The sequence below is a fragment of the Poromitra crassiceps genome (genome assembly GCF_964638095.1).
Source record: "Poromitra crassiceps genome assembly, chromosome: 5".
In the NCBI taxonomy this organism is placed as follows: domain Eukaryota; kingdom Metazoa; phylum Chordata; class Actinopteri; order Beryciformes; family Melamphaidae; genus Poromitra; species Poromitra crassiceps.
In genome coordinates, this window is record NC_139642.1 from 33,368,817 (window position 1) to 33,393,245 (window position 24,429).

General features: G+C 43.6%; 1 protein-coding gene across 1 annotated transcript; it reads right to left on the reverse strand.

Annotated features, from left to right (window-relative positions):
- Nucleotides 1-125: 125 nt before the first annotated feature.
- Nucleotides 126-21,761, reverse strand: bace2 (beta-secretase 2). Its single transcript, XM_083637345.1, has 9 exons — nt 21,285-21,761; nt 16,177-16,265; nt 15,091-15,307; nt 11,109-11,240; nt 9,420-9,554; nt 7,781-7,882; nt 7,342-7,491; nt 7,023-7,191; nt 126-3,625 (listed from the first exon to the last, which is right to left on the reverse strand). The coding sequence occupies exons 1-9, from the start codon at nt 21,570-21,572 to the stop codon at nt 3,384-3,386; spliced, it is 1,524 nt and encodes a 507-aa protein (XP_083493471.1). The 5' UTR covers nt 21,573-21,761; the 3' UTR covers nt 126-3,383.
- Nucleotides 21,762-24,429: the final 2,668 nt, after the last annotated feature.

Sequence of the window (24,429 nt, forward strand, 5' to 3'; positions counted from 1 at the left end):
AACACAAGATGTCACTCACAAACCACTATCAAGCTCGTCCCATAGTGACTCTCAAAGGATATGTCCTGCATAAGCCTTCACCATGGGTTTTTATCCCTTTACACAAGCAATAATGTTTGATCACTTAAATTATTTTATTTACAGCACAATACATTTTGGCACATAAGTGAACAATGGATTATTCAATGGCACCTTAAATTAGACAACTTAATTTTAACAAAGTCTTTTTTGTTGTTGCTGCTGCAGACAGTAACATATTGTACAGCTTGCATCATATCACAAAGGACTGATAATCTGGCCATATAATCATTAAACATTCAGATTGATTGTATGGCAGAGTCATCTGCAGTGTGATGTTTTTTGTATACATCTTGGCTACAGATACACAGGCTGAGTGGGGGGAAAGAGAGGAATAATCAGCTTACAGAGTACACACTTCCATTCCACCCTGAAATATTATTTAGCTGTCACTTTGGTCAACACAGTAAAATGGTAAACATTCACAACTTTAATGTTAATAGGCATGGACAGAAGCCAGTCAGCGTTGCTAGCAAGTTAACTGTACTCCACAAGTACCCAGACAGCCTGTGTGTATTTATTGAATGTCAATTTTCAAAACCCTTTGCCTTCTAATTTAGATTGATTTGCATACAAATTACAGTATAAATATGTGCTCTTACAAATCTAGTGTCATACTTGTGTCTAAAGAGAAAGGTTCTGGAATTATAATGTACAATCAAATTCAAAAATATTTAAATATCTAATTGTATGTATACAGTATTAGTGAAATTAAATTAATACAACAGATTGCATAACTACACAACTGAACGACTTCACTCCCACAGATGGAGTCATATTGATCTTTGTCTTTGTTACACTTTTGATCGACTTAAAAAAACAAAGTGCATTTCAGCAGAGTAAGTCTCAAACCACTGATATCTTTGCGTGTGCGCAGAAAGCTGAGACTTAAAGGCACTACAGGCACTGTAAACACGTGTAACCTCTAATATTCTTACCATTTACAGAGATTACTTGACAGGCGTTTCCCCGTACTTTGAATATATACACAGCTAATCCCCCTCCATGGCAGACTGCAAGTTAATAACATCATGTATTCATGGGTTGGGGCGTCTGAGTAGTGTAAAGATAAAAAGCACTCGCCTACCCAAGCGGAGACCTGGGTTCAATTCCCGAGTAGCAGTATTTCCAGCTTGGTCAGATGTTCCTACAGGCACAACTGGCCGTGTCTGCGGGTGTGAAGCCGGTGGGGTATGAGTCCTGGTCGCTGCACTAGCGCCTCCTCTGGTCGGTCGGGACGCATGTTCGGGGAGGAGCGGAACTGGGGGCAACAGTGTGAGCCGGTGAAACTCCTCGCTGTCAGGTGAAAAGAAGTGGCCAGCGACTGCACATGTATTGGAGGAAGTATGTGCTAGTCTGTAATTCTCCGCAGATCAGCAGAGGGGGTGGAGCAACGATTGAGACAGCAGGTGGAATTTGGGGGGAGAAAAATCTGAAAAAACTTTATTAAAAAAAACACCAAAAGAAAAATGTATTCATGGGTTGCAGTCACGGAATTATTTTGTTGTTGAGGCCATCTTGAGGACCAATGTGATGCCCTCTATTTGCTGCGCAATTTGGAAATAGAGTGGTGCACTAGTGTCAAATGAACATTAATATCTCAAAAACTATACATCACATCGCTAATATTTTAACATTGAGAGCAAAAGTAACTGAAGGGTTTGTATAACATATGTTATGTAGTGTTAAAGTTGTGTTTTAAAATTCAGGAATTTAGTGAAAAGCGCAGTCTGTAAAGTCAATCTAGAGCGGAGGTGCCCAAATTCTTTCCTTTGAAGGGCCAAAATTAATCTGGATGGATGGCCGTGGGCCAAAAATAAATGTTAATGTTATGTGACATTACATTAAATTATATTATTTTATAGACAATTTACATTCTAAATCTAAAATAGGTCTTCTAGTTTCATATGGTAAAAGTGTCATCAGGTTAGCTTTAAAAATGAGCCCACCACAGCCTCTGAAAGACAGTAATATTGGAAGATTTTTTTCCGTTCAAAACCATGGAGGGCCAAAACAAACGGAGCCGGCCCGCGCCCCCAAATTGGTCAGCCATGGTCTGTCCAAGTGACTTATAAGTTATGACATCACACACTCAAGGCTGGCTCCATAAGCTCTCATTACAAAGGTTGAAAAAAAAGTATAAAACTTAAACTGCGTTTTCCCAAAATGTGCAAAAGATAGCAAAAAGCTTAAAAGTGGCGACCCATTTAAACTTTGAATGGAGTTTGTAGTACAAAGTATGAAGAGTAGTTTGAGTCCAAAGAGGGGATGGTTTGAACAGTCCTCCTATAGACTTAAACGGGTACTGCACTAAACAGTTGTGTGCTGCATTCAGGCCTCAAGATGGCCGCCACAACAAAAAACATTCTGTGACTCCAACCCATGAATAACAAGGCACTGGAAACACACCTTCAATTACCACAAAATTGGCATTACGCTTTTCATAATTCCACTTAAAATAAAGCTAGAAAGATCTATTGGTAAACTATAAGGGCACATCTTGAGGGTTTTTGATAGTGATTTTTAACCTGTTGTGACATAATGCAGTTTGGTGGCAAAGGAAATCAGTAACATTTAAATGGGTTAAAAATGCACCATTAGTTGTTGCTCTTTAGAGTTAGACAGTGCAGGTTTACATCCTGTTCTCCCACCTGCAGTCCTGTGATTGTCTTAAGGCAAAATTCCATCCTCAGATATACAGTACACCATATCATCAATATGTAATGTCCAGTACATTCCAGGAGTTATTTTGTAAAGTGTTATAATTAACTCTTTTGGTGTACCCATGTTCCCTCAACCTGCCTCATCTACTTTTACTTCGGTTTGGGAATTCCTACATTTCCCAGAATACCATTCAGCAGCCACCGAAGACCATTCAGGCATAGATAGTAAGAGCACGTTTTTCCAATAAAAGGAGTCAGTTACACCCCTTATTGCTGCATTGCATTATGGACTGTTGAGGCTGCCGTCGGTGCAGAAATCGGGCCTCTTCTTCTTCTACAACATTGTCTTCATTTGGCCAGTTATCCACAGGAATCAGAAAAATACACCACCAAACAACAAAATGGACCCAGAATTGCAGGGTGCATTTCAGGTATTTTTTTTAACTACACTCTTAAGTGTTTTAGGGTGGATTTTCCCTTTAAGAGGCAGTTGATCCGTCTACATCTACCTCCATGGGTCAAGCTGATGAGTTCAGCCTAGAGTCTCGGACATTGTCACCAAGTGTCATGGGTCAGTGAGCGCCGAACCCCTCCTCCTCCACCCTGCCCGGTCGCCCTGTCGGCCCGTCCGCTTCGGCTCAGTCACTTGATGCGGTTCCGCACCAGCGAGGACTCGTCTGTGATCTCCCCCGAGCCGTCTCGTCGTCTGCAGGGCACGACCAGCAGGAGCAGCAGAATGGTCAGGACCAGGGCGCACACCCCCATCAGGGCGTAGGAGATGACCCAGAGAAGAGGCTGCTTCAGCATCCCGCTGGCGCAGTCTGCCGCCACGTCGGCTGCCGAGAAGGGCCCGGCAATCTCGGACAGCGCCGCTCCGCCGTTGACTGCAGGGAGACAGATAGATGCCAACCTCAGTGCTGAACAGTGCCATGATAAACACATACCTGTTAGCAATACCAACAGAACAGTGCATTTAAATATCAATGTGCCAAACAAAAAGCACCACTTGCACTTATTGTGTCACTTAGGAGCCACGTTTTTCAGCTACTTGTTAAAGAACTGTACTGCTTGGTCAAAGAATATTGTTTTGATTCATGGATGGAAGGAACGGTGTAGATTTTTTTAAATCATTTTGATATTAATTCATATGAGAGGTTGGTAGTTTACACTTTGGTACGGGAAACACCTTCCCAATACTGAGTTTCACACATTATTAATGTCTTTCATCTATCCCCTCCTCATCTGTGTCTTCCCTTTAAAGCAGCTACGAGCAAGATTTTCGATTGTTATTAAACAGTATAATTACAATATTGATGCATCACATCTTACCTATAATAGTAGCTGAGACCAAAGCCGTGTGAATCGGAGATTGCTCTCTTGATGATTATAGAGTCTGTGTCTGTCTACTAACCTCGCGTCACCAGGCTCTCTCTCTCTATCTGTCTACCGGCGGGCCGGATAAACCCGGAAGTGAAACAAAGCGGTTTACGGCAGCTGCCTGCCTTCCGCCGTTTCGCTCTGCCTAGCAACAGACCATAAACAAGGAGAACGCCATGCAGGGGCTTGCTACTCTCGCAAACATCTCTCGTTATATTCTAACAGGTTTTTTTGAAGTTATTTTGTGGTTATGGCCGAAGTGGCTGCCGCAAACCGTTTCATTTCACTTCCTGATCTGCCCCAGCCACAGACAGACTAACACTGGCCGATTCACTCAGGGTTCAAGCTAGACTACTCTGCGTTGGTCTCGTCTACTATTAGAGGTAAGATGTGATGCATCGATATTAAATTTAGACTGTTTAATAACAATGGAAAATCTTGCTCGTAGCTGCTTTAACAGGTGAAATAAATCAATAGGGATCACAGCTTTCACACTTCTAGCACAGGATCATTAGGGTAGCATTAGGATAGATATAAGGATGAACCTCTTGCCTAAAGCTAGGATCATTTCTCACCAGTGTTATACAATTAGGATCATCTAGGTTCATTGGCTTATAATGAGACTAAAATGTCCATTGGCTGACGATCAAGCGGAGATGTGCATTCACATGTGGGACCTGCTCACCTGCAGCCATTTTCTCACAGTGAATGTCCATTCAGTGACAACGCTGCCCGGGCTTGACAACACTACACTTGAATATTTTGGACACTCTGTGGGCATGATATGGACTGTTCCAATAATATTTGCATTAAACCCTACTTAGCCTATAATTTTTTTTTAAAGTGCAGACCCTCTTTCCTCATCAAAATGTTTTATAATAATCTACTGGTTCTGCACTGCAAAATATGTCTCCAAATCACGTTTCTGCCGTGCCTTGTGTATTGCTTAACTCATTGAGTGCCATGGACGTCTTTCGACGTCCAATTAAATAGTGACGTAGAGTGCCAAGGACGTCTTTCGACGTCCAATGCGTTTTTTGACGGTGGGACGTCGATCAAAGCCTTATGTATGTCCTGTACAAATATTGTAGCTATTGAAGCTGTATAACCTATTTTACGGACTCATCAGGTGGCGACAGTGCTCTCCAGATTAGAGAAATGTCCGAAATATAGCCTGAAAAAGCCCCCTGATCAAAGAGAAAGCGCTCATGCTGCAGCCCAGAGCCATGTAGATTGCTCTGGCTGCAACTGACGGTGCCTGGCAACAGCAGTCAATCCGCGCACACAACTGAGCTCCTCTGCCTCTGTCTGTCTGTCTGCATAGTTTCTTCACACGATTAGCCGCCAGAAAGGCAGCACCCGACGCCAAAGTGCGAAACCTTTCTGCAGTCCGGCTTGGCATTTCCTTGTCGTGCTGCCTGGGAGGCGGCGCACAAAAAGCACTCCGAAAATAGACGCTGGGTGCGTGAGGCTGTGTGTTACTAGTGTGGGGAGGAGTTTGTAGCTGAGGGGGGGAGAGGGGGGTGGGCCACGCAGGGCAGCACACAACTACACCACGTCACTACATCAGAAAATATTAGCTAGAGTCAGTGAATGTGCTTGAAATGCTGCATTTTACAAAAGGCTGAATATCTCAGCTTCTAGATAGAAATGCCTGTATTTGCTGTTTTTGACCTATCTTCTCCGGCTGATAACTAAAGAACGGAAAATGGTATCAATAAACTTTTTTTTGCTGATGATACAATAGAGTCTCCTTGTTATTTTTGCGTGTTCGGTGTTTACATAGTAATATGAAGGAGAAGAAAAGCCAGCACTCTCAAAAATGTCCTTTTGTTAATTTAATTGAAGCAGATGGCAGGTACAAACGTTTCGACAGAAGTCTTCCTCAGTGTACACTGAGGAAGACTTCTGTCGAAACGTTTGTACCTGCCATCTGCTTCAATTAAATTAACAAAAGGACATTTTTGAGAGTGCTGGCTTTTCTTCTCCTTCATAGACCATTTTGAGCCGTGCACCCACCAACTGTTTTTTGTGAGTGTGCTTGCTTTTCCCCTTTTACATAGTAATATCACACAATATTCTGTGGGCCTCGAGAAATCACTGAAAACGCTCTGAAACTCTGGCACTGGGAGCGTCCGTTCTCCAAAAGTGGTTGGCACTCAATGAGTTAAATGACAATAAAGCTGAACTTGAACTTAAAATCTGGATGAGGATGACTTTCCTTCACTGACTTTAAATCTGTTCTGGTGATGAGGTGGTTTTGGTGCCTATGACTATGCCTGAGTGAGTATGAATAGAGCCCTTCTTCTTCACACACGCACACACACACACACACACACACACACACACACACACACACACACACACACACACGCGTGTGCGCGCGCGCACACACACGCACACAAAACATCACCCTGCAATCTCATCCATGCATCTCTATCAATAGGTCACATGATGTGTGTGACTCATTGATAAGAGACCCACAAACACGCATTACATACACAGCGGAAGCTAGTTTGCTAGATACAGATAGATTGAGTATATCTACATATCTCAAGGGGAAATTCAATTGCCAGAGATGCAACACCCATTTTAGACAAAATAAACAACATAAAAATGCTATAATATTATGGCTGATAAAAAATCTTGTAATGTGGGTGCAATCATTATTATCAGTCAAACTTCATGTAAGAACCTAACAAACTCACGCATGGGTGGACTCTTCAGTCTGATTTAAGAACTTTGACACTAGCAACAGATCATTTTTATAAGGACAGTGAACCAATTTGTTCACATCAAATTGGTACTCTTACATATTTGCCTGTCTCCGCAGCAGAACGATGAGAATTAATAACTTTGTAGCAGTATCCCACAAGTCCAGTGTGTATCTGCATGCTCTCTCACCTGCACAGCTGCTGGGTGCAAAGCCTACTCTCCGCTGGGCGCGGTCGAACACCACGTAGAAGCCCTCCATGACAGTAGCGCCGATCACCAGGCCGTTGGCTGACGAGGACACTCCGAAGCGGAAGCAGTCAAGCGTGCCGTCTATGTCTGTGATGGGCTGGATGTACAGCTGTGGGACGGCAGACACATAGGTTGGGTGAGATTGAGCGATTTATACGGACAAACAAATGTTGGTGTCTCTTAGGGTGATGGAGAACTTGGGGAAGAGCTCTTCAGGGGTGGTGCGTTTGTGTGTGTGTCTCTGTGCTTATCAAGGCACCTGAGGGAGAATGGTGATGCGGAAGGACTGGCTGGTGTTGGTGGCCCTTAGATAGATGGACAGCTTAGGGAAAAACCTCCAGGGGGTCTCTCCTTTCGTCCAGCAAGCCAGCTTTGTGCCAGTCCAGAAGCCTGAAGAAAAATCCTGGATCTGGACCAAGCAGAAAACAGAGTCAGAAGCGAGAGAGAGAGAGAGAGAGAGAGAGAGAGAGAGAGAGAGAGAGAGAGAGAGAGAGAGAGAGAGATCAGGTTTTGCTGTTCAATCATTGTGTGCTTTTTCTACATAGTTCACAAACATGCTTCTGGGTTCAAATTAACCTCGTCACATGTTCTTGCATGTGACAATAAAGCCATGTCATTGTATAGCGTGTGTAGGCTATTCTCCCATGTATCTGTTATCCTCTGAATGTGTTTGTGTCTATGGAGGGAAGGCAGCGTACCAGAGAGGTGAGTGAGATGGCCTCCACCACCGCATTGAACACGTTGACTGGAAGTCGCAGCAGTGTCGTCCCACTGTCAACTATAGCTTTATCCATGTTATACTGAAAGACAAGAGAGAGAAAACTAGGCCTGTTCATTTCAATAAGTTCCTATGGAACATCTTAAGCAAACAAAGGGATACAAAATGAAGAAATTCATACTTAAGCAGACAAACTGGATTCCATTCCTAGGCTCAACTGTTACTGCATTACTGCTTTATTTCCCTGTTAGAACCGTCACACTATCGGCTCATCAAGCAAGAATGTTGACTGTCGCTGGTGTATTGCTCTTTGCCTCCTGAAATCTGAACCTTTGATTCGTTTAACCTTAAGAGGGACAGCTCACCCTCAAATCCAAAATACACATTGTTCCTCTCACCACCTGTAGTGCTATTTATCCATCTAGATCGTTTTGTGTTTGTTGCCTGGGTTTCAGAGATATCGGCCGCAGAGATGTCTGCCTTCTCTCCAATAAATGGAACTGGATGACACTTAGCTTGCAGCTAGCGGGTGTAGTTTGGTCGAAAGAAAATAGTTCCTACTGTACATGAAACTGCTCATAACAAGGTCTGTGGATTCTCTTGAGTAACCGGGTCATTATTTCTGGAAAGAGACATTGCTGTTGAGTTTTTCAAATGTATTTTTGGGGGTGCTTTGAGCACCACAAGCCGAGTGCCATCCAGTTCCATTGTATTGGAGAGAAGGCAGAAATCTCTAGGGCCGGTATCTCAAAACTCAGGCAACTACAGTAACACAAAATGATCTCTAGATGGATAAATAACACTACAGGTGAGAGGAAAAATATGTATTTTGGATTTTAGGGTGAGCTGTCCCTTTAAGCAAAGGTTAAGATAATTACAGGTTTCCATTAACATTAAAAATCTCTATTCAGGAGAGGCCTGGCAAAGAAAGCTGCATCATGACAAACATAAAAGTTGCAGTCAACATAGTACACCAATGTACAGGCTATAATAGAAATGTGAAGTCTTTGTGTAATAAGAATGCAAAGTGTGTGTGTGTGTGTGTGTGTGTGTGTGTGTGTGTGTGTGTGTGTGTGTGTGTGTGTGTGTGTGTGTGTGTGTGTGTGTGTGTGTGTGTGAAATTGTGTTTGGTCACAGCTATTTTACATGTGATCACGCTGAATCTTTCAGGAAGTACTGTATAAAGAGCACCCCTGCATGTGACATGACTGAGCCGGATTTTTGAATTAGGTAGTTAGAGCCGAATGAAAAAAAAGAAAGAAAAGATAATTAGTGACCAAAATTAGTTAACACAGGTTCAGCACCATGGAGAGCTCGATAATGAGCAGATTTTGAATCAGGCAGTGAAGAGGAGTATGAAACCCCTTTGGTTTGAGAGAGGAGAGGCTTCATGCCAACTCTGTGAGCGAGGCCTGACTAAACGGCCAGTCATACAGGGACGGGTATTCCACTAGTTTAGTGTCAGTTGGATGGATTTAAACACCTAGATGAAGTATTCAATTTAGGATTTAGGAATATAATTTAGTGACATGCACACAGCATACAATCATGGTGGTGGTCAAACTTGAATACCCAGTTTGAGAACATCAGGCAAAAAAATACAGAGTTTCGAGTCTTACCTCTCTGCAGTCCAGGTTCAGATTCTGGTCGCCAACCTCTAGCTTCAAAACTTCCACTTGGTAGTACCATTCCTCTTTTATGGGGGTGTACCACATCGACCCCCGGTAGAGAGTTGGTTCAACCCCTCCCATGATCTAAGGAAGCAACAACAAAAATGTCACTTCTGAGTCAAGTGTGAAAACAGCAGCACTCTGAAAAGTCAACAAGGGTATACTTTGGAAAAGGTTTATCCCAGCACATTCTGGCACAGCACCGCACGCACGCACGCAAACACACGCACGCACGCACGCACACACACACACACACACACACACACACACACACACACACACACACACACACACACACACACACACACACACACACACACACACACACACACACACACACACACCCTGCCATCTCATCCATCTGTCTCTATCAATGGGTCACATGATGGGGACGCAGCGAGCGAGGCTGTTCAGCTGTGACAGACCTGCTCTCAGCAGGATGCTATTTTAGCTTAATTAGCTGCACGTTAACTAGACTGGGCCTCCAATGGGGAAACACACTGGGAGATAAGGAGGCTGCTAGCTATTGTGCTTCTAAAAATGCACCGAGCTGAAGAGCTTACTGAGCAAAACGAGTGCTCTGCCAAGACCCAGCCTGCTGTGTGTCAATGTAGAAGTGTATGTGTGTGTAGTGTGTATGTAGTGTGTATGTGTATGTAGTGTAAGTGTATGTGTGTAAAGTGTATGGTGCTTTACTGAGACCACTAATGGATTTTTTTTTCTTTTCACTCTACACATGCATCCCAACAGGAAGCAAGTGAGCTGCCTAATGCCCCACCATAATCACCATGATATATAACCAGTTCATTAATTAATGCATTGATTAGCAAATGTTTCTGTCAAAATATCTGTCTTCACATAACACATGGACAGTAAACTCTGTATCTTAAGGTATTAAGGTGCCGTGTTCACAGAAAGCTTTTTTTTTGAGCTGCCAGCGCCTTTCTGCAATTTATTGCGCTCGGAGTGCTCCTCTTCCCGACCATCATCAAACGACCAATCGAAATTGAGGAAAAGGCGGGACTAAAATCAGCAGACATGGCGGAGGAGACGCCCCGGAGGAGAATTATCAATTGTATTATCTTGTTGGGTTGATGCTAGCTTGCTATTTACCTTTTATGCTAGCTAGGTAACATTAGCTACTAACTGTCAGTCAGCTCCGTGCACTGTGTCGGTGCGTGTTGGAAATGCTCTGGGGATTCATATTTTTGATATCCAAAGCGCTCCGCCAAGAAGAAAGGAAAAACAAACTGTTTCTGGACACGGCCCCTAATATGGCTTTTTATGCAGCGAGATGCTTCAAAATCTAGTCAGGTCACCTGCTGTACAGGGGGAACCTGAGGTCTAAGTATGACCTTTCTATTATGTTTTATTCTTGAGTTATAGTGTTTATAAGAGTGTGTGGACACAGACAGATTCACAAAGGCCACCATAACACAATACAGTATCAGACACCATGATGGCATACAAAGATCAGACATGTGTTTTAATACACTAAAGATGTATGGAACGAGGACTCAGGTTGACAAGCATCCAAAGACTCTATATTTAGCTCCTTAAAGAAGCTGACTGCCTCACTAGTGAAAAAAACCTCCTCTTTGTCTTTGTCATGTGATCAGCCTCGTCTTGACTACTCACAAGACTGCCGCCCGCGGGGTCGGCGGTGCTGCTGGCTGAGAGGCCAGCGCCACACATCTGCAGGGAGAAGACGTCAGGGATCCCCAGCTGCCCCACCACCGAGTCGAAGAAGGGCTCCACTGACGAGTCAGGCTGAGCCAGAGACAAGAGGAGACATGTTAACTCGTGTTTGTCTGTTTGGGCCTGAGGCGCTGAGAAACATTTTGCATTCACGTTTTAGGCTTATAACTGTCAGCCTGTCACGCAATTAACAGCAATGAACTGATTCAACAAATGAAGGATTTTACTCCAAAATGATTTAAACTAACTTTAAACTTGAAAAGTAATTGAAAAATTATATATATATATAGCGACCGGGGCTAGTGAGCCTAGGCATTGAGCGCACGTAGTGCATGAGATGCCTAGTATATATATATATATATATATATATATATATATATATATATATATATAGGATTTTATTATTAATTTCAAGAACATACAATTAGAACAAAATAAGTGTTATATTAACATAACAGTTTGCCTTCAAATATTCAAATAATGTCTTCAAATATTACCATGGTTGTACATGCTCTTTTTGTAACCAAACCACACTACTGAAGTCACTCCCCTCTTTGGAATTAACTCCTCCCCCATGATGGCTTTCAGCCATGCTTGTTGTGGCTGTGCGTACGTCATACTGTTACTAACGGTGTGACGTCATTACATCAGATAGATAGATAGATAGATAGAGTACTTTATTCATCCCCGTAGGGAAATTCTGGCATTACAGCAGCAGTAGCATCAATGACAGCAACAACTAATTAAACAATAAAAAGTTACACAAATTCCCGTAGGTAAGGTGCAGAGCAAAAACAGCAGTATCAACATATTGCTAGAAAGAAGCAAGAAAGAATACAATACGTAAATATGCAAACTACAATATATACAACTTTACTTCCACTGCCGTCACATCAACAAGTCAGAATATTGTCATTACAAAATCACAATATGAATGTTTGACAATATGAGAATTATATATATGGGCGCAGTTGTGTGCCACGCCATCCCGCTCTCCAATTATAGGATGGTGAGATATAACTTTTAGTATGTGTCCCAACATTATGGGACTAGATGGGATTAGAGATATCTTGAAGAAGTAATAGCAAGGGGGGGATTTTTTTCTCCATCAAACACATGTTTACCAGGCTTAGAGATTTAGGAGGAGACTAGAGACACATTGGTTGCCTGTAGAACTGATATTTGAGAAAAGATGTGTGATACTTTTGTTGCCAAAAGTGATATGGTGGACAACTTGTATTCCTGGGAAGGTGCTTTCCAATTCCTGCAGAACCTTAAAACAGCATCATGCCTTTAATCTGTTTCTGTCTCCTGGCGGAGCTTGACAGAGTAACATTTTTCCTACATTCAGTACGTTCAAAGTAACTGCTGGCAGGCCACTGGAACTGTTACTGATACTGTTGGTGTTCAGGGTGCTTTACACAGACTCACTGAGAGCATGCTTACAAAGATCCACTGGCACTTTAGAAAGGATTATGGTTTTTCTTTTGTTTTCTAATGTTGCACTGCAACTGAAATCAATAATCAATAATAGAGAAAAGAGTAAATGGTAAACAAAACTCTGTGTCATAAAAGAATACAGCGTGGGTGTGAGTATGAGTAAGAGTGAGTGAGATAGAAACAATATTTTTTTGCCAATGTTTCAACACAGACTGAATAGTCTGAATAGTCTCCTGGCCCTCACACACACTTAGGGCTGGACGATACAGTATGATTGAAATCAATATCACGATAATCATAATCATTTTTCTCAATATCACTATATATCACTATATGGTATTATTGTTCATGTATTCATAGTCCCGTTAAATAATCAAACTACTGTTCATCTCATTGAACTGAACGGTAATGTTAGGTGCGATGTCAAACAAAACTGAAATTTTTCAAAAATATTCCTACTATACGTCTCATTTTATCAGAGATTTTAAGTAAAATCTGCTTGCTTGTCATCATCACTTTAGACAGCAGAAATGTCTGTCATGATATTAAAATATCTTCATATCATCATGATATGATTCCAGTGAAAGACGATAACCGTTAGTATTGAATTATCGTGCAGCCCAACCTGCTAAGAGCAGGTCTGAGAGCAGGTCACGTGGAGGCTGGGTTTACCCAGGCTACAACACACACCCATGACTGTGTATGAATTACTCTTCTTTTACTTAAAAGAAGAGTAATGGGGAAGGGAGAGTTCCCCTTGACTAAATGCTCTCTATCGTCTTGACCTCAGTTTTGATGTCAGTATTCATGTCATGCAGGCCAAACAGGCCTGTAGCAACCTGAACACCGAGTGAGACACTGGCAGCACAGGCAGCACAAAGTGTCATGCAGGCCAAACAGGCCTGTAGCAACCTGAACACCGGGTGAGACACTGGCAGCACAGCACAAAGTGTCATGCAGGCCAAACAGGCCTGTAGCAACCTGGACACAGAGTGAGACACTGGCAGCACAGGCAGCACAAAGTGTCATGCAGGCCAAACAGGCCTGTAGCAACCTGAACACAGAGTGAGACACTGGCAGCACAGCACAAAGTGTCATGCAGGCCAAACAGGTCTGTAGCAACCTGAACACAGAGTGAGACACTGGCAGCACAGCACAAAGTGTCATGCAGGCCAAACAGGCCTGTAGCCACCTGAACACAGAGTGAGACACTGGCAGCACAGCACAAAGTGTCATGCAGGCCAAACAGGTCTGTAGCAACCTGAACACAGAGTGAGACACTGGCAGCACAGCACAAAGTGTCATGCAGGCCAAACAGGCCTGTAGCAACCTGAACACCGGGTGAGACACTGGCAGCACAGCACAAAGTGTCATGCAGGCCAAACAGGCCTGTAGCCACCTGAACACAGAGTGAGACACTGGCAGCACAGCACAAAGTGTCATGCAGGCCAAACAGGTCTGTAGCAACCTGAACACAGAGTGAGACACTGGCAGCACAGCACAAAGTGTCATGCAGGCCAAACAGGCCTGTAGCAACCTGAACACAGAGTGAGACACTGGCAGCACAGCACAAAGTGCTCAGTGCCTTTTGATCTCCAGGATTCTGTGCTAATCAGCACAGAATGAAAGCATTTACTGTGTTGGTGAAGTTGTGATCATTCTTGCCCAATTACCAGCACACATTCCCGCTGGGGAGCGCCAGCTGGCACGTGAACGGATATTGAATATTGGGCAAAGCAGCTTGATGTTGTGCTCTACTAAGACCGGCTATTCAAATGAGAGAATTCCAACAACACTCAAATCCAATGCAAAGCACTTTGAGAATGTGCCTTAATGCCTTTTCCACACTGAAGAATGTTAGATCTCTAATGGAACAGAAATTGTGTTGGGCAATACTTTTTGAGTTTGTTGGATAATATTCAATGGCTCCACGCCCAACCTTCCTGTGTTGACAACTTTATTTTAAACCGGAAAATCTCATTCTCATTTCTACAGTTTCCTTTTATCTGTCGATCAATAAATAAAAAATACTCTAGGAGACAATAATAATATAACGGAGCGAACATTCTAAAACTTAAGGAGCACATCCATGGTGTATTTATGATTATTATTTGTCATGGATTGTGAGCATAAATCATGAACGCTAAAGGCAAATTTCCCTGGTTCTCTGTTGTCATGTGGGAACTCCATGACTACACTCACACGTGATCTCAGTGCTGTAAAAGAGACCTGACGTCATTCTCTGCTCACAAGACATAGTCAGGTGGTCATATTATTTATTTATTTTCACTCTTGTCTGTTTCTTGCATCATGTTTTGTATTCAAAATGTTTGATCAACTGTACAGTATGAAAAAAAGACTCCTCTGTTTTCAGCAAAAGTTGATCGATCCATCTTGTAATGTTTCACAGTGATGAATGTCAAAACTCACTGCATAAACACAAAGTGGAGCACACCCTGGCTGGATCGAGCATGTGTCTTACCCGTGCCAGGATGGGATAAGCCAGTCCTAGGATGCCCTGCCAGTTGATCCCAGGCAGGAAGAAGCCGTCGGATGACAGGATGGCAGCTATGTTGATGCTCATGGTGCCATTAGGGCCGTGGGGGAGGGAGACGCGGTCGATGCCCAGCTCCCCCTCCCAGTTGCCCTGGGTGTACCTGACGGCCACAGCCCGCCCAGTTGACTGGTAGGTACTGGAGCTACACAAGGGGGCAGAAGCCATGTTAACACTGGCAAAAGATTTTGACATGTTGTAAATATATTCAAAGGCCCTCAGTGGTTAGATGAGAAAGACAACTGGTGTTCCTCACAAGTGTCTTGTACTAAAAGGCTACAGATTGATCCCTTTAAAACAAACAGGAAACATTTATGCCTATGAAAATTAAATGTATAGAACATATTGCATGATTCATGTACGTGATTCATAGCCTGGGTAAACCCAGCCCCCAGTGACCTGCTCTCAGACAGACCCTGCTCACTAGTCACAAGGTAGTGACTGAGAGCAGGTCTTAGAGCAGGTCACGTGGCGGCTGGGTTTACCCAGGCTACGTGATTCATATTAATTTCCATATTAAGTCTTGGTCTCTGGATATTTGGTTACTCTAGAGAGATTTAGATTATAAAAACCAACAACAACCGAAACACTGAGGTCCAGATTTACTAAAACCTAGAGTGGGTACAAAAACCTTTGTAATGTTCAATGTCAACACCAAAACTTGTGATAGGTGAAAAATAATCCGCTTGACCAATCAGGTGTTATGTCATTGGCTTTGCACATGCTAGACGTTTTTGCACTTCTGAAAGGTTTCACTAAATCAGGGCATGATTGTATGAACATCTTGTTCTTTCAGACTGACTGAAAGTGAAGTGAAAAGCTATAATCCACGACTCATTCACTTCTTATCATTACTTCAGTCATCACGACATGAGAGACTACAGATTCATTCAGGGGAAGAGACAGCTTTTACACCTTCAGACAACAGAGACAAGGCTGTGCGACTGGATATGGAGAAGGAGGCGTTTCTAATCTTTTGCACGCCGTATGACACAAAGCGCTGAAGCCACTCACAGTTGAGTGTTGAAGTAGTGAGTGATGAATGCGTGTGGAGCCGCAGCCACGGCAAAGTTGCTGCTGCCCGTATCCACCAGGATGTTGAGCTGAAAAACACAAGGCAATGTTTGCTTTATCAGCCATGAAACAGCTATCTGATGATCCAAGCCAACCCCGCCCTCACTCACTGAACTCCTGACTAGCTCACACAGGAAGAAAGGACAGTTGTACAAACCCAGAGAGTCATACATTAAGACTTAAGAGTAGATTTACAGCTTTCGAATGCAGCAATACATTACAAATTCTGTTTGCGCGAAGAAGAAGAAGAAGAAGAAGAAGAAACTTCTTTACAGAGCTTTACATGATGAAGGCATAAAAACTAAGATAAATAATGAGATAGAAATATTAATTCAAGAGAAAATATACAGAAGATGATCAGACTAGCACAATGAAAAGACATAAGAGACAAATTGATGGATGGAAATTCAATATCCAACACATGTATTATACAGATTATATTTGCCGGTGAGCAAAAATCACTATCCACTTCTTCTGATTACTCCATAATTAATAAGATATACAGTGCATTATATTATATGGGTCAAACTAACCTTTAGATATTTTACATTAATCAGAATCAGGAGTGTATGTCCTTTTTTTTATCCAGTTTCTTCTGATTGTTCTTAGCCAATTCCCCCTGCTGTCCAGGCCGTTGCTCCACCCCTTATGCCTATCTGAGGAGAGCCATAGACTAGCATATGCTTCCTCTGATACATGTGCAGTTGCCAGCCGTTTATCACCTGCCAGCGAGGTGTTTCACCGGCAGGACATAGCATCGCCCCAATCCACCCACCCAAGAATCCCCCCCCAACCCCAAACTGGCACCCCGACCGACCAGAGGAGGCGCTAGTGCAGCAACCAGGCCTCATACCCTACCAGCTTCCTACACGCAGACACAGCCACTTGTGTCTGTAGGAAGGAACGTCTGCCCAAGCCGGAAGTACCACTACTGGGAATTGGTAGTGGTAGGCGAGTGCTACATCTCCACTACCCAGACGCCTCAGGAGCGCATGTTATGTCCTGTCCTCCCACCCTGGAATGTGTCATGTGCATGTTGGGACCGAGAGCCTGAGCTAACAGCGGTTGAGATAATGTTGTCTCCCAGGCATCAAGTCAACGAGCAGGAACTAATGAGCTCACAGACTTCTGTCACCTCTGCTACTGACCACGTCATCAGCTCCCTTCAGCAAGCATTCCTCACCATTAAGGGGGTCTTAAACCTAATGCTCCACAGATTCCTGATAACTCGACAACAAATGACTTTATTTAGCACTCCAATGCAGCTTTACATTGTATTTGGGATGATTGACTGGCTTTTGGGCTGCTGTGGCTCGTGCCATGGTAAACAGTGGCTCTGATGTTCTCACATCTTCCCATTTCCTGTGTCTGCCACGCCAGAATGTTTTTTTATCTGGATATTTGTTTCAGTTTTACATTAGGAAATGGCTGATACATACTGTAGGGTTGCATAATTCCGGGAATATTCAAAGTTGGAAACTTCCCATGGGCATTAACAGGAATAAACTGGAAATTTGAGGGTAATTTATACTAACTGTATTTACCTTGTCATATTCAGAGATAAATCTGAACATTTTGTTTTGCCATAAGCAGACATGCATGCAAACATTTCTCTTAAAAATAAAATAAAAATAAAAATACTTAATCTATTTGTGAGTAGAACTTTGATGGATTCTTTGATTGAACAATAACAAAATGGTCTATTTCCCCCATCACATTGAGGACATTGAGAAGGACGTTGATGAGGTCCAGGAAGAAAGCATTGACACCCGATAGATTTCAGAGGAAAAACGCAAAAACTAGAAGCTTGAGAAGCTTGGATTCCCGCGAGCTCACGATCACATGACAAATACATCTTAACACACTCCAATCTATTGGGACTTTGAATGCGAACCACCACGTTCTGACCAATCAGCATCCTATGGGGCAGCTATGGGCAGGCTTTAGGAATTATGACAGCGAGAGCGAGCCCATGATGGACGTGATAGACAGATGCTTCAGCCAATCACCTGTCAGGCTTTTTTTTTTTAAGTGTCACTGTCTGCCCTTTGAAACAGTTTCCTGAGCAACTCGTTCTCAGATGGTTCTGTGAAATATTCCGTGAAACAAACCACCTGGCAGTATCAGGTTGGCGGGGAAAGGGAGGTCATATGGAATACACTTATTTTATTCAACATTCATGTTTTTTGTTGTTCATGACAGAATCCATTAAAGTTCTGCTCACAAATAAACCCCAAAATGTCCTTTTGCATAACAATAATAATGCATGTCTGCTTATGATGACAAAACAAAATGTTTATATTTATGTCTGTATATGACAAACTAAATACGGTTAGTATAAATTACCCCAACATTTCCAGTTTATTCTCGTTAATTCCCATCAATTGGGGAATGGAACATGCAAAAAAATTTCAAAATTCCCGAGTTTAACTTCCCATGGACAATTTCTGTGTAATTTACAGGAAATTGCAGCAGCCAGAAAGAACACAGAAACACAACAACAAGCAATCTACTTCCTCAAAGTGTTGCTTTAGCCCTTCAGCCTACACACAGCAGGTCCAATAGCCCTATGCCTTGCTCATCGTTATCCCATCCTTTTTACTCAGAAACAGCAAGTATAGTAAATATTGTCCGGTAGCCAACATCCCATTGTCACCCGTGGCTTGTCTCTTTGGTGTCTCAGTGTATAGTGTGTTAAGCGTCTTTGCGTTCTAGAAAAGCACTATATAAATGCTATGTATTATTATGGAATAATCTGGTCATTACCAAATCTGTGTTCTAGACTTGTTCAGCCGGACCTGAGAAGCCCCTGGTGGCCCCTCTGTGGGAGTCAGGCTTATCAGTTCCTCCTCATTGGGCTGGCCCCGGTCCCGTCAGCATGACCGTGCCATCTAAAACCCTGCTGCCACCTCGCAGATGGCATCGCTCCACTCGCATCGAGCCGAGCAGAACCAGCCAAACCGGCCAGGTTGGAAAACACTGGTGCTTCCTGGTGAGGGGGAAACCATGGGCATTTCCTTATCCTCATACCTCCTATCTTTGCTAGTCACACTACAGTATCCACCCATAGCTTGGCTGCTGAGCCTCGGGCAAATCTCTTCCCCCGTTGCTAAGGCAGTCAATCGAGCTTTCCCTGCCTAATTGGCAGTGGCTCGGTGGCGGCAGCGTGCATCTGCTACCTGTTTGTACCAATTAGCAGATGTGAGGCTCTCCAGCCGACACCTCCGCCTAAGCTGTGCCACATGCTAACAGATGTGGCAATTAGTGGCTCATTTGAATAGTGCCTCATTTAACACCAAGGCCCGGTAATCACATCATCATCATTTAGTTCTAATAATATTGAGAGTAAACTCAATTGTATTGAGTTATAGGACATTTTCACACTGCCAAACCAATTTGAGACAAAGTGAATTGAACTCTGCTGGCATGGTTAAGTAATCTCGCATGATTTTGCTGTAAATTGTGCGAAGTATGCAGGGATGAATTAAGATAAACCAGGCTGCTGCGTAGAAGTTATATTCAGGTTTCCTCTCTTCATCTTCATCATATTGCCTTAAGTCCAGCCATTCCTGTTATAGTGGGTCATGGAGAAATTTGATGATGGTGTCTCAGTCTGCACAGCTGATGTCTACAGTATAGCATTCACACCTTATGTAATTCTGTAAATTAGCCAACCTTTAGATATATGTGAGAAAATTGGAGATGATCCATGTAAACATAGATTCCAGGCAGCATCTTTTCGTAAATCACAGTTTTGAATTTGGGTTAGAACCACATCAATTGTGTGGGAGCGCCTTTCATGAATGCGGATCCAGGGCAGATCCAAGACTTATCCTGGCGTGTAGGCGTAAGTGTTAATGTGATACTGTTACACTTTCCTCTCACAGGTTGACGCTGGCAGTGACATGGCAGAACGAGGACTGATAAGCCTCTGTGAGCCTGGGAAACTGAGCTGTGCCACGTAAGAGTCTTAAAAGCTCCGATCCTTTCAACTTGAGGAGCCCAAGAAACAGCAGGTCAAGTTACTAATTACATGTAGTTAATTTAAAGCTTCATTCAAATACAACACCTCTCTACAACACGATGGTTTAGTATAACGTTAGGCGAGGAAACCAACCCCTTTGGGTCCATTTAGTCATGAATGTGTTCTTGCTAGGCTCGTTACATACAGTAACTTATTATCAGATTCGCTTAAATAAGCATCTTTCCACGCAACCAAGCAGAAAGCAGAAAATATGCAGTCTGAACTATACTAGGGCTTAGGCTATTCATTTTCATAGAACTTTGGAGCTGCCCTCTGCTCCTGTTGGGTGCCTCATAATCCTAGTCAGCTGCCTGGTAAGAAACAGTGGTGCTCACAGGCAGCATCATGTGAGTGCATGTGAGTGGGGGTATAGTCTACCTAGACCCCGGGGCCTGAGCAGCTGCTGCTGCACCCCGCACAGCCACACTGCTCTAGTCTCTCCTGCCTAGTCTGGCTAGCCAGCCTCCTCTCCCTTCCGAGGAGGCTGGCTAGCGAGACTACTCCTGCCTGACGCTCCCTGGCCTGGCCTGGGCAAAAATACATGATTTTTTAAAATATCCTCCCACCAAATGATATGCTACTGTTGTTGGGGTTGTGTAGATGCAGTTGGAAGACACGTCAAACAGTCATTAAGTAGTTCAAATATTTCACACCCAATGCACACACTGCCTGTGTCTCAGTCTACACACCCTGTCCCTGGGGTGTGTGTGTGTGTGTGTGGGGGGGGGGGGCAAACACCCCCAGCCCACTCTCAGTTTTACAGTAAATGCTCTCCCCCCATCCTTGCATCACATGCTGGATGGATCGGCCCCTCTTCACACGCCAAAGACAGTAAAGCTGTCTTGTAAATGTGACTGAATACATGACACTGAGAAAGAACGGGTTCACTCAAATGCATTCAACTCAAAAGGCTAATGGTTGAGCCTACAGAAAACCAAAACAAACAATAAAAAACAAGACTGATTATTTTGAGACATGCTGACACAGTCACACACACACACAGCACGTAGTACTTCTACTGTACCTGTTGACCAGGAGTACCAATGGACATTTCTATGTAGTAGCCTCTTCCAGAGTCGCCTTCCAAGTTATTGACCATGTCCAAAAAGTTCACTATACCAGCTGGATCAGAGGCCAAGGAGAGGACGTTCCCATCAGAGGTTTGTATTCGCTGAAGATGAGTCAAATCCAGATCCGAGGATGAGTTGAACTTCCCTGGGTATATTTTGAGCGGGATGGTATAGAGACAGTGGGACACCCCGAGGCATAAACTAATAAATGCCCAGACCAGGACAGATGTGCTGCACGCCATGGTGCTGCTGGGTTTTAAATGAAACCCGGGGAGACCTGTGCTCCTTGTTCAAAGTTTGCTCCAAGTTTTCACCTCATAGCCATCATAAAAACGTGCTGCTGCGGTGACTACCATCGTGAAAACGCTGCCTCTCCGCCGTCAAGAAGAAACACAACATACTAATATGAGAACATTGCTAACGTTACCAAGTCTGACAGTTGTCTGCTGTAATCGATGGAACACTTCTGTTTCGCTTTTGAGTTGACTTGTACTGTAGTTAGCTGTCAAGTTAGCCAGAATGGAAATTAGAGGTTCCGGGCAGAAACTTCAAAATAAAAGTTATATTTGATTTAACTGTCAAAATGTCCATTGGCATTTCACAGCTGTAGCTTTGCTCCATATTTTATGTAAAGATTTACATTTACTGTTCTGTAAGCTACATTATCTGCATTATTTCATCAATGAAAAAATGAAAAAATTGACAATTTTATTGTGAAGGCAAAACGTTTGTTGTTGTTCTTGTTCTCGCTAAATTGGACTTCCTGCGTGCTTGTTATGGACATAATGGACTCGACCTGGACTCGACCCGACCTGCGTCAGGCCAGGCAGGCAGAAAGGTGTCTGCCCAGGCCGTCTGGCCATTCCTACTACTTCCCGCAAAGGAACCGGCTGGGTTGGGACAGTGGGACACGGTGGACAAAGAGTGGTGTGTAGCGTTATCGTTTCAGAGTTTACATATCGTAATTGAATTTGTTCCACAGATTTTCCTTAATGAATTTATAATACAAATCCAATTTGGCATTAGCTATTTGCTTATAGCCTTTTTAAAATGTGTTCAGTCAGGTACTGAGGGGAAAAAATGTTTTAGCGAACTTGTTCTTAAACTTTTCCCATCAAGGGCCCCTAAACTGACACAAATTAGACCACGACGGCCCTCACTCTCTCGTCTCGTCTTGAACATGGTGTTGGGGTCGTGTACTCATTGGGCTTAAGAAGACCTTCATACCTCCTCACCAATGTTGTTATTTGTTTAATCTAGTGTTGTTATATTTCCCTTAACGCTACTTTCAGTTAATAAATTGTTTTAACTTTTACTTTGGTGTATATGACTCCACTCATCTGTTACTTCCTTGAGCCAGGTTGTAACATGAGGGGAGTTCTACACAAAAGTTGAAACAATAATTTATGAACTAAAACGAAGTGAAAATAACTAGATAAGAACACAAACAACACTAAACAAACAAACAGAACAAAAGGTGCATCAGTGAGGAGGGAGAGCACTGGGTCCAGGTGCACTTCATGACGACCCCACACACACCAAGCTCCTGCAAGACAAGGCCAGGAGATGAGAGTGGGAGAGTCACCACACTTTAAGATGTTTGATTAACTACAGAAACTTGTGTATGAAACCCATTATGAAAACAGTCATATATTCTATCATTTTGTTACTTATGGTTGGAATTCTAGTGAAAATAAAGTATTACCCTTTTTTGCTGGGGACCCCCTGGACCTCTGGGGGTCCCCCAGACCCCACTTTGAAAACCACTCTAATTCTGAATCTGATCAGGACGACAATACGATGGTGGTTTCCTAAACAAGCAGGGAGGGGCAGTCTTGCTCAGTTAACAGCAGACACCAGCTCATCCAATTCAAAGTTATTCACCGTCTTCACTATTCCAAATCGAAATTGCACAAGATTTACCCATCTGTCTCACCACTATGTGATAAGTGCCAGGTGTTAGAGGGTACACTGTCACACACTTTCTGGCTTTACCCTTTAATATCTGGATTCTGGGCCAAAGGTTTTGACTGGTATTGGCCTACAGAGTAACTCTTAAGCCGAAGGCAGAACTTGCCATTCTTGGCTGCTCGGAATCCTCCTTACTTCTCCCCATGGCTGTGCAGCAGTCCCTGACACAGTGCATGATCGTCACCAAAATACTTATTTTGAAAGACTGGAAGTCCCCCTCTCCACCCTCCTTTCAGCTGTGGCTGACAGACATGGTCTCAGTAGTGCGTATGGACAGACTCATGTCTCCGAGGACTAACTCAATCAGGAAGTTCTTGATTATCTGGGACCCGTTTCTGGACTACCTGGATGAGGTCAGAAATGAGTAACTTGCACATCCTCTCATGGACTCCCAATGCGAGATTTTAGGTATAGTGTAACTTTCTTGTAAACAGATCTTTAGTACATTTTAGTAGGCTGGTAGCACCATGTTATAATGTTTTTTTTTCTTTCGTTGTTTGTTTGCAAAAGAAAAAAGAAAAGAGTAGAAGCAGGGCCTGTTCACTTCCCCTGTTAAACCTGTCTTGCTCTCTGCTGCTGTGGTGCCATGTTCATTTTCCGTTTCTCAGACCCAGGCTGCCCGGATCTGCTGGGGGCGGACCTTCTCTCCAGGTGGTGGCTCCGATATGGGATCGTTTTGACACGGCGGAAGTGGACCTCTTTGCCTCTGGAGCAAATACCCACTGCCCTCTGATGGTCTTTTCCATAACAATGCGCCTTTGGGAATGGATGTGCTAGTGTACCCATGGCCCAACACGTTCCCCTATGCATTTCCCCCCATGATACTGCCTGTTCTGTAGAGGGTTGTGCCAGCAGGGTCTGTCCCTCATCCTGCTGCCCCCCCCCCCCCCACCCCCCCCCCCCCGTTGCCGGCGAAGTCGTGGTATGCCGAGATAATCAGTCTGCTAGCGACGAGGCCCTGGCAGCTTCCTCTCCACAGGGAACTCCTCTCCCAAGTGGGAGGAGAGGTGATTCATCCGTGCCCTAGAACTGTGTGCCTACCTGTTGAGAGGTCCAATCTAATAGATAAGGGCCTGCCCCCAAGTGTGGTGGCGATGATCCAAAGTACGAGGTCATCATCTACTAGAG

Coding starts and splice junctions, on each gene's coding strand:
- bace2 (XM_083637345.1), bottom strand. CDS start 21,572: ATGGCGTGCAGCACATCTGTCCTGGTCTGGGCATTTATTAGTTTATGC. Junction 11,241..15,090: donor CTTATCCCATCCTGGCACGG/GTAAGACACATG, acceptor TCTCTGGCTCAG/CCTGACTCGTCAGTGGAGCC. Junction 7,883..9,419: donor TGAACCTGGACTGCAGAGAG/GTAAGACTCGAA, acceptor CTTGTCTTTCAG/TATAACATGGATAAAGCTAT.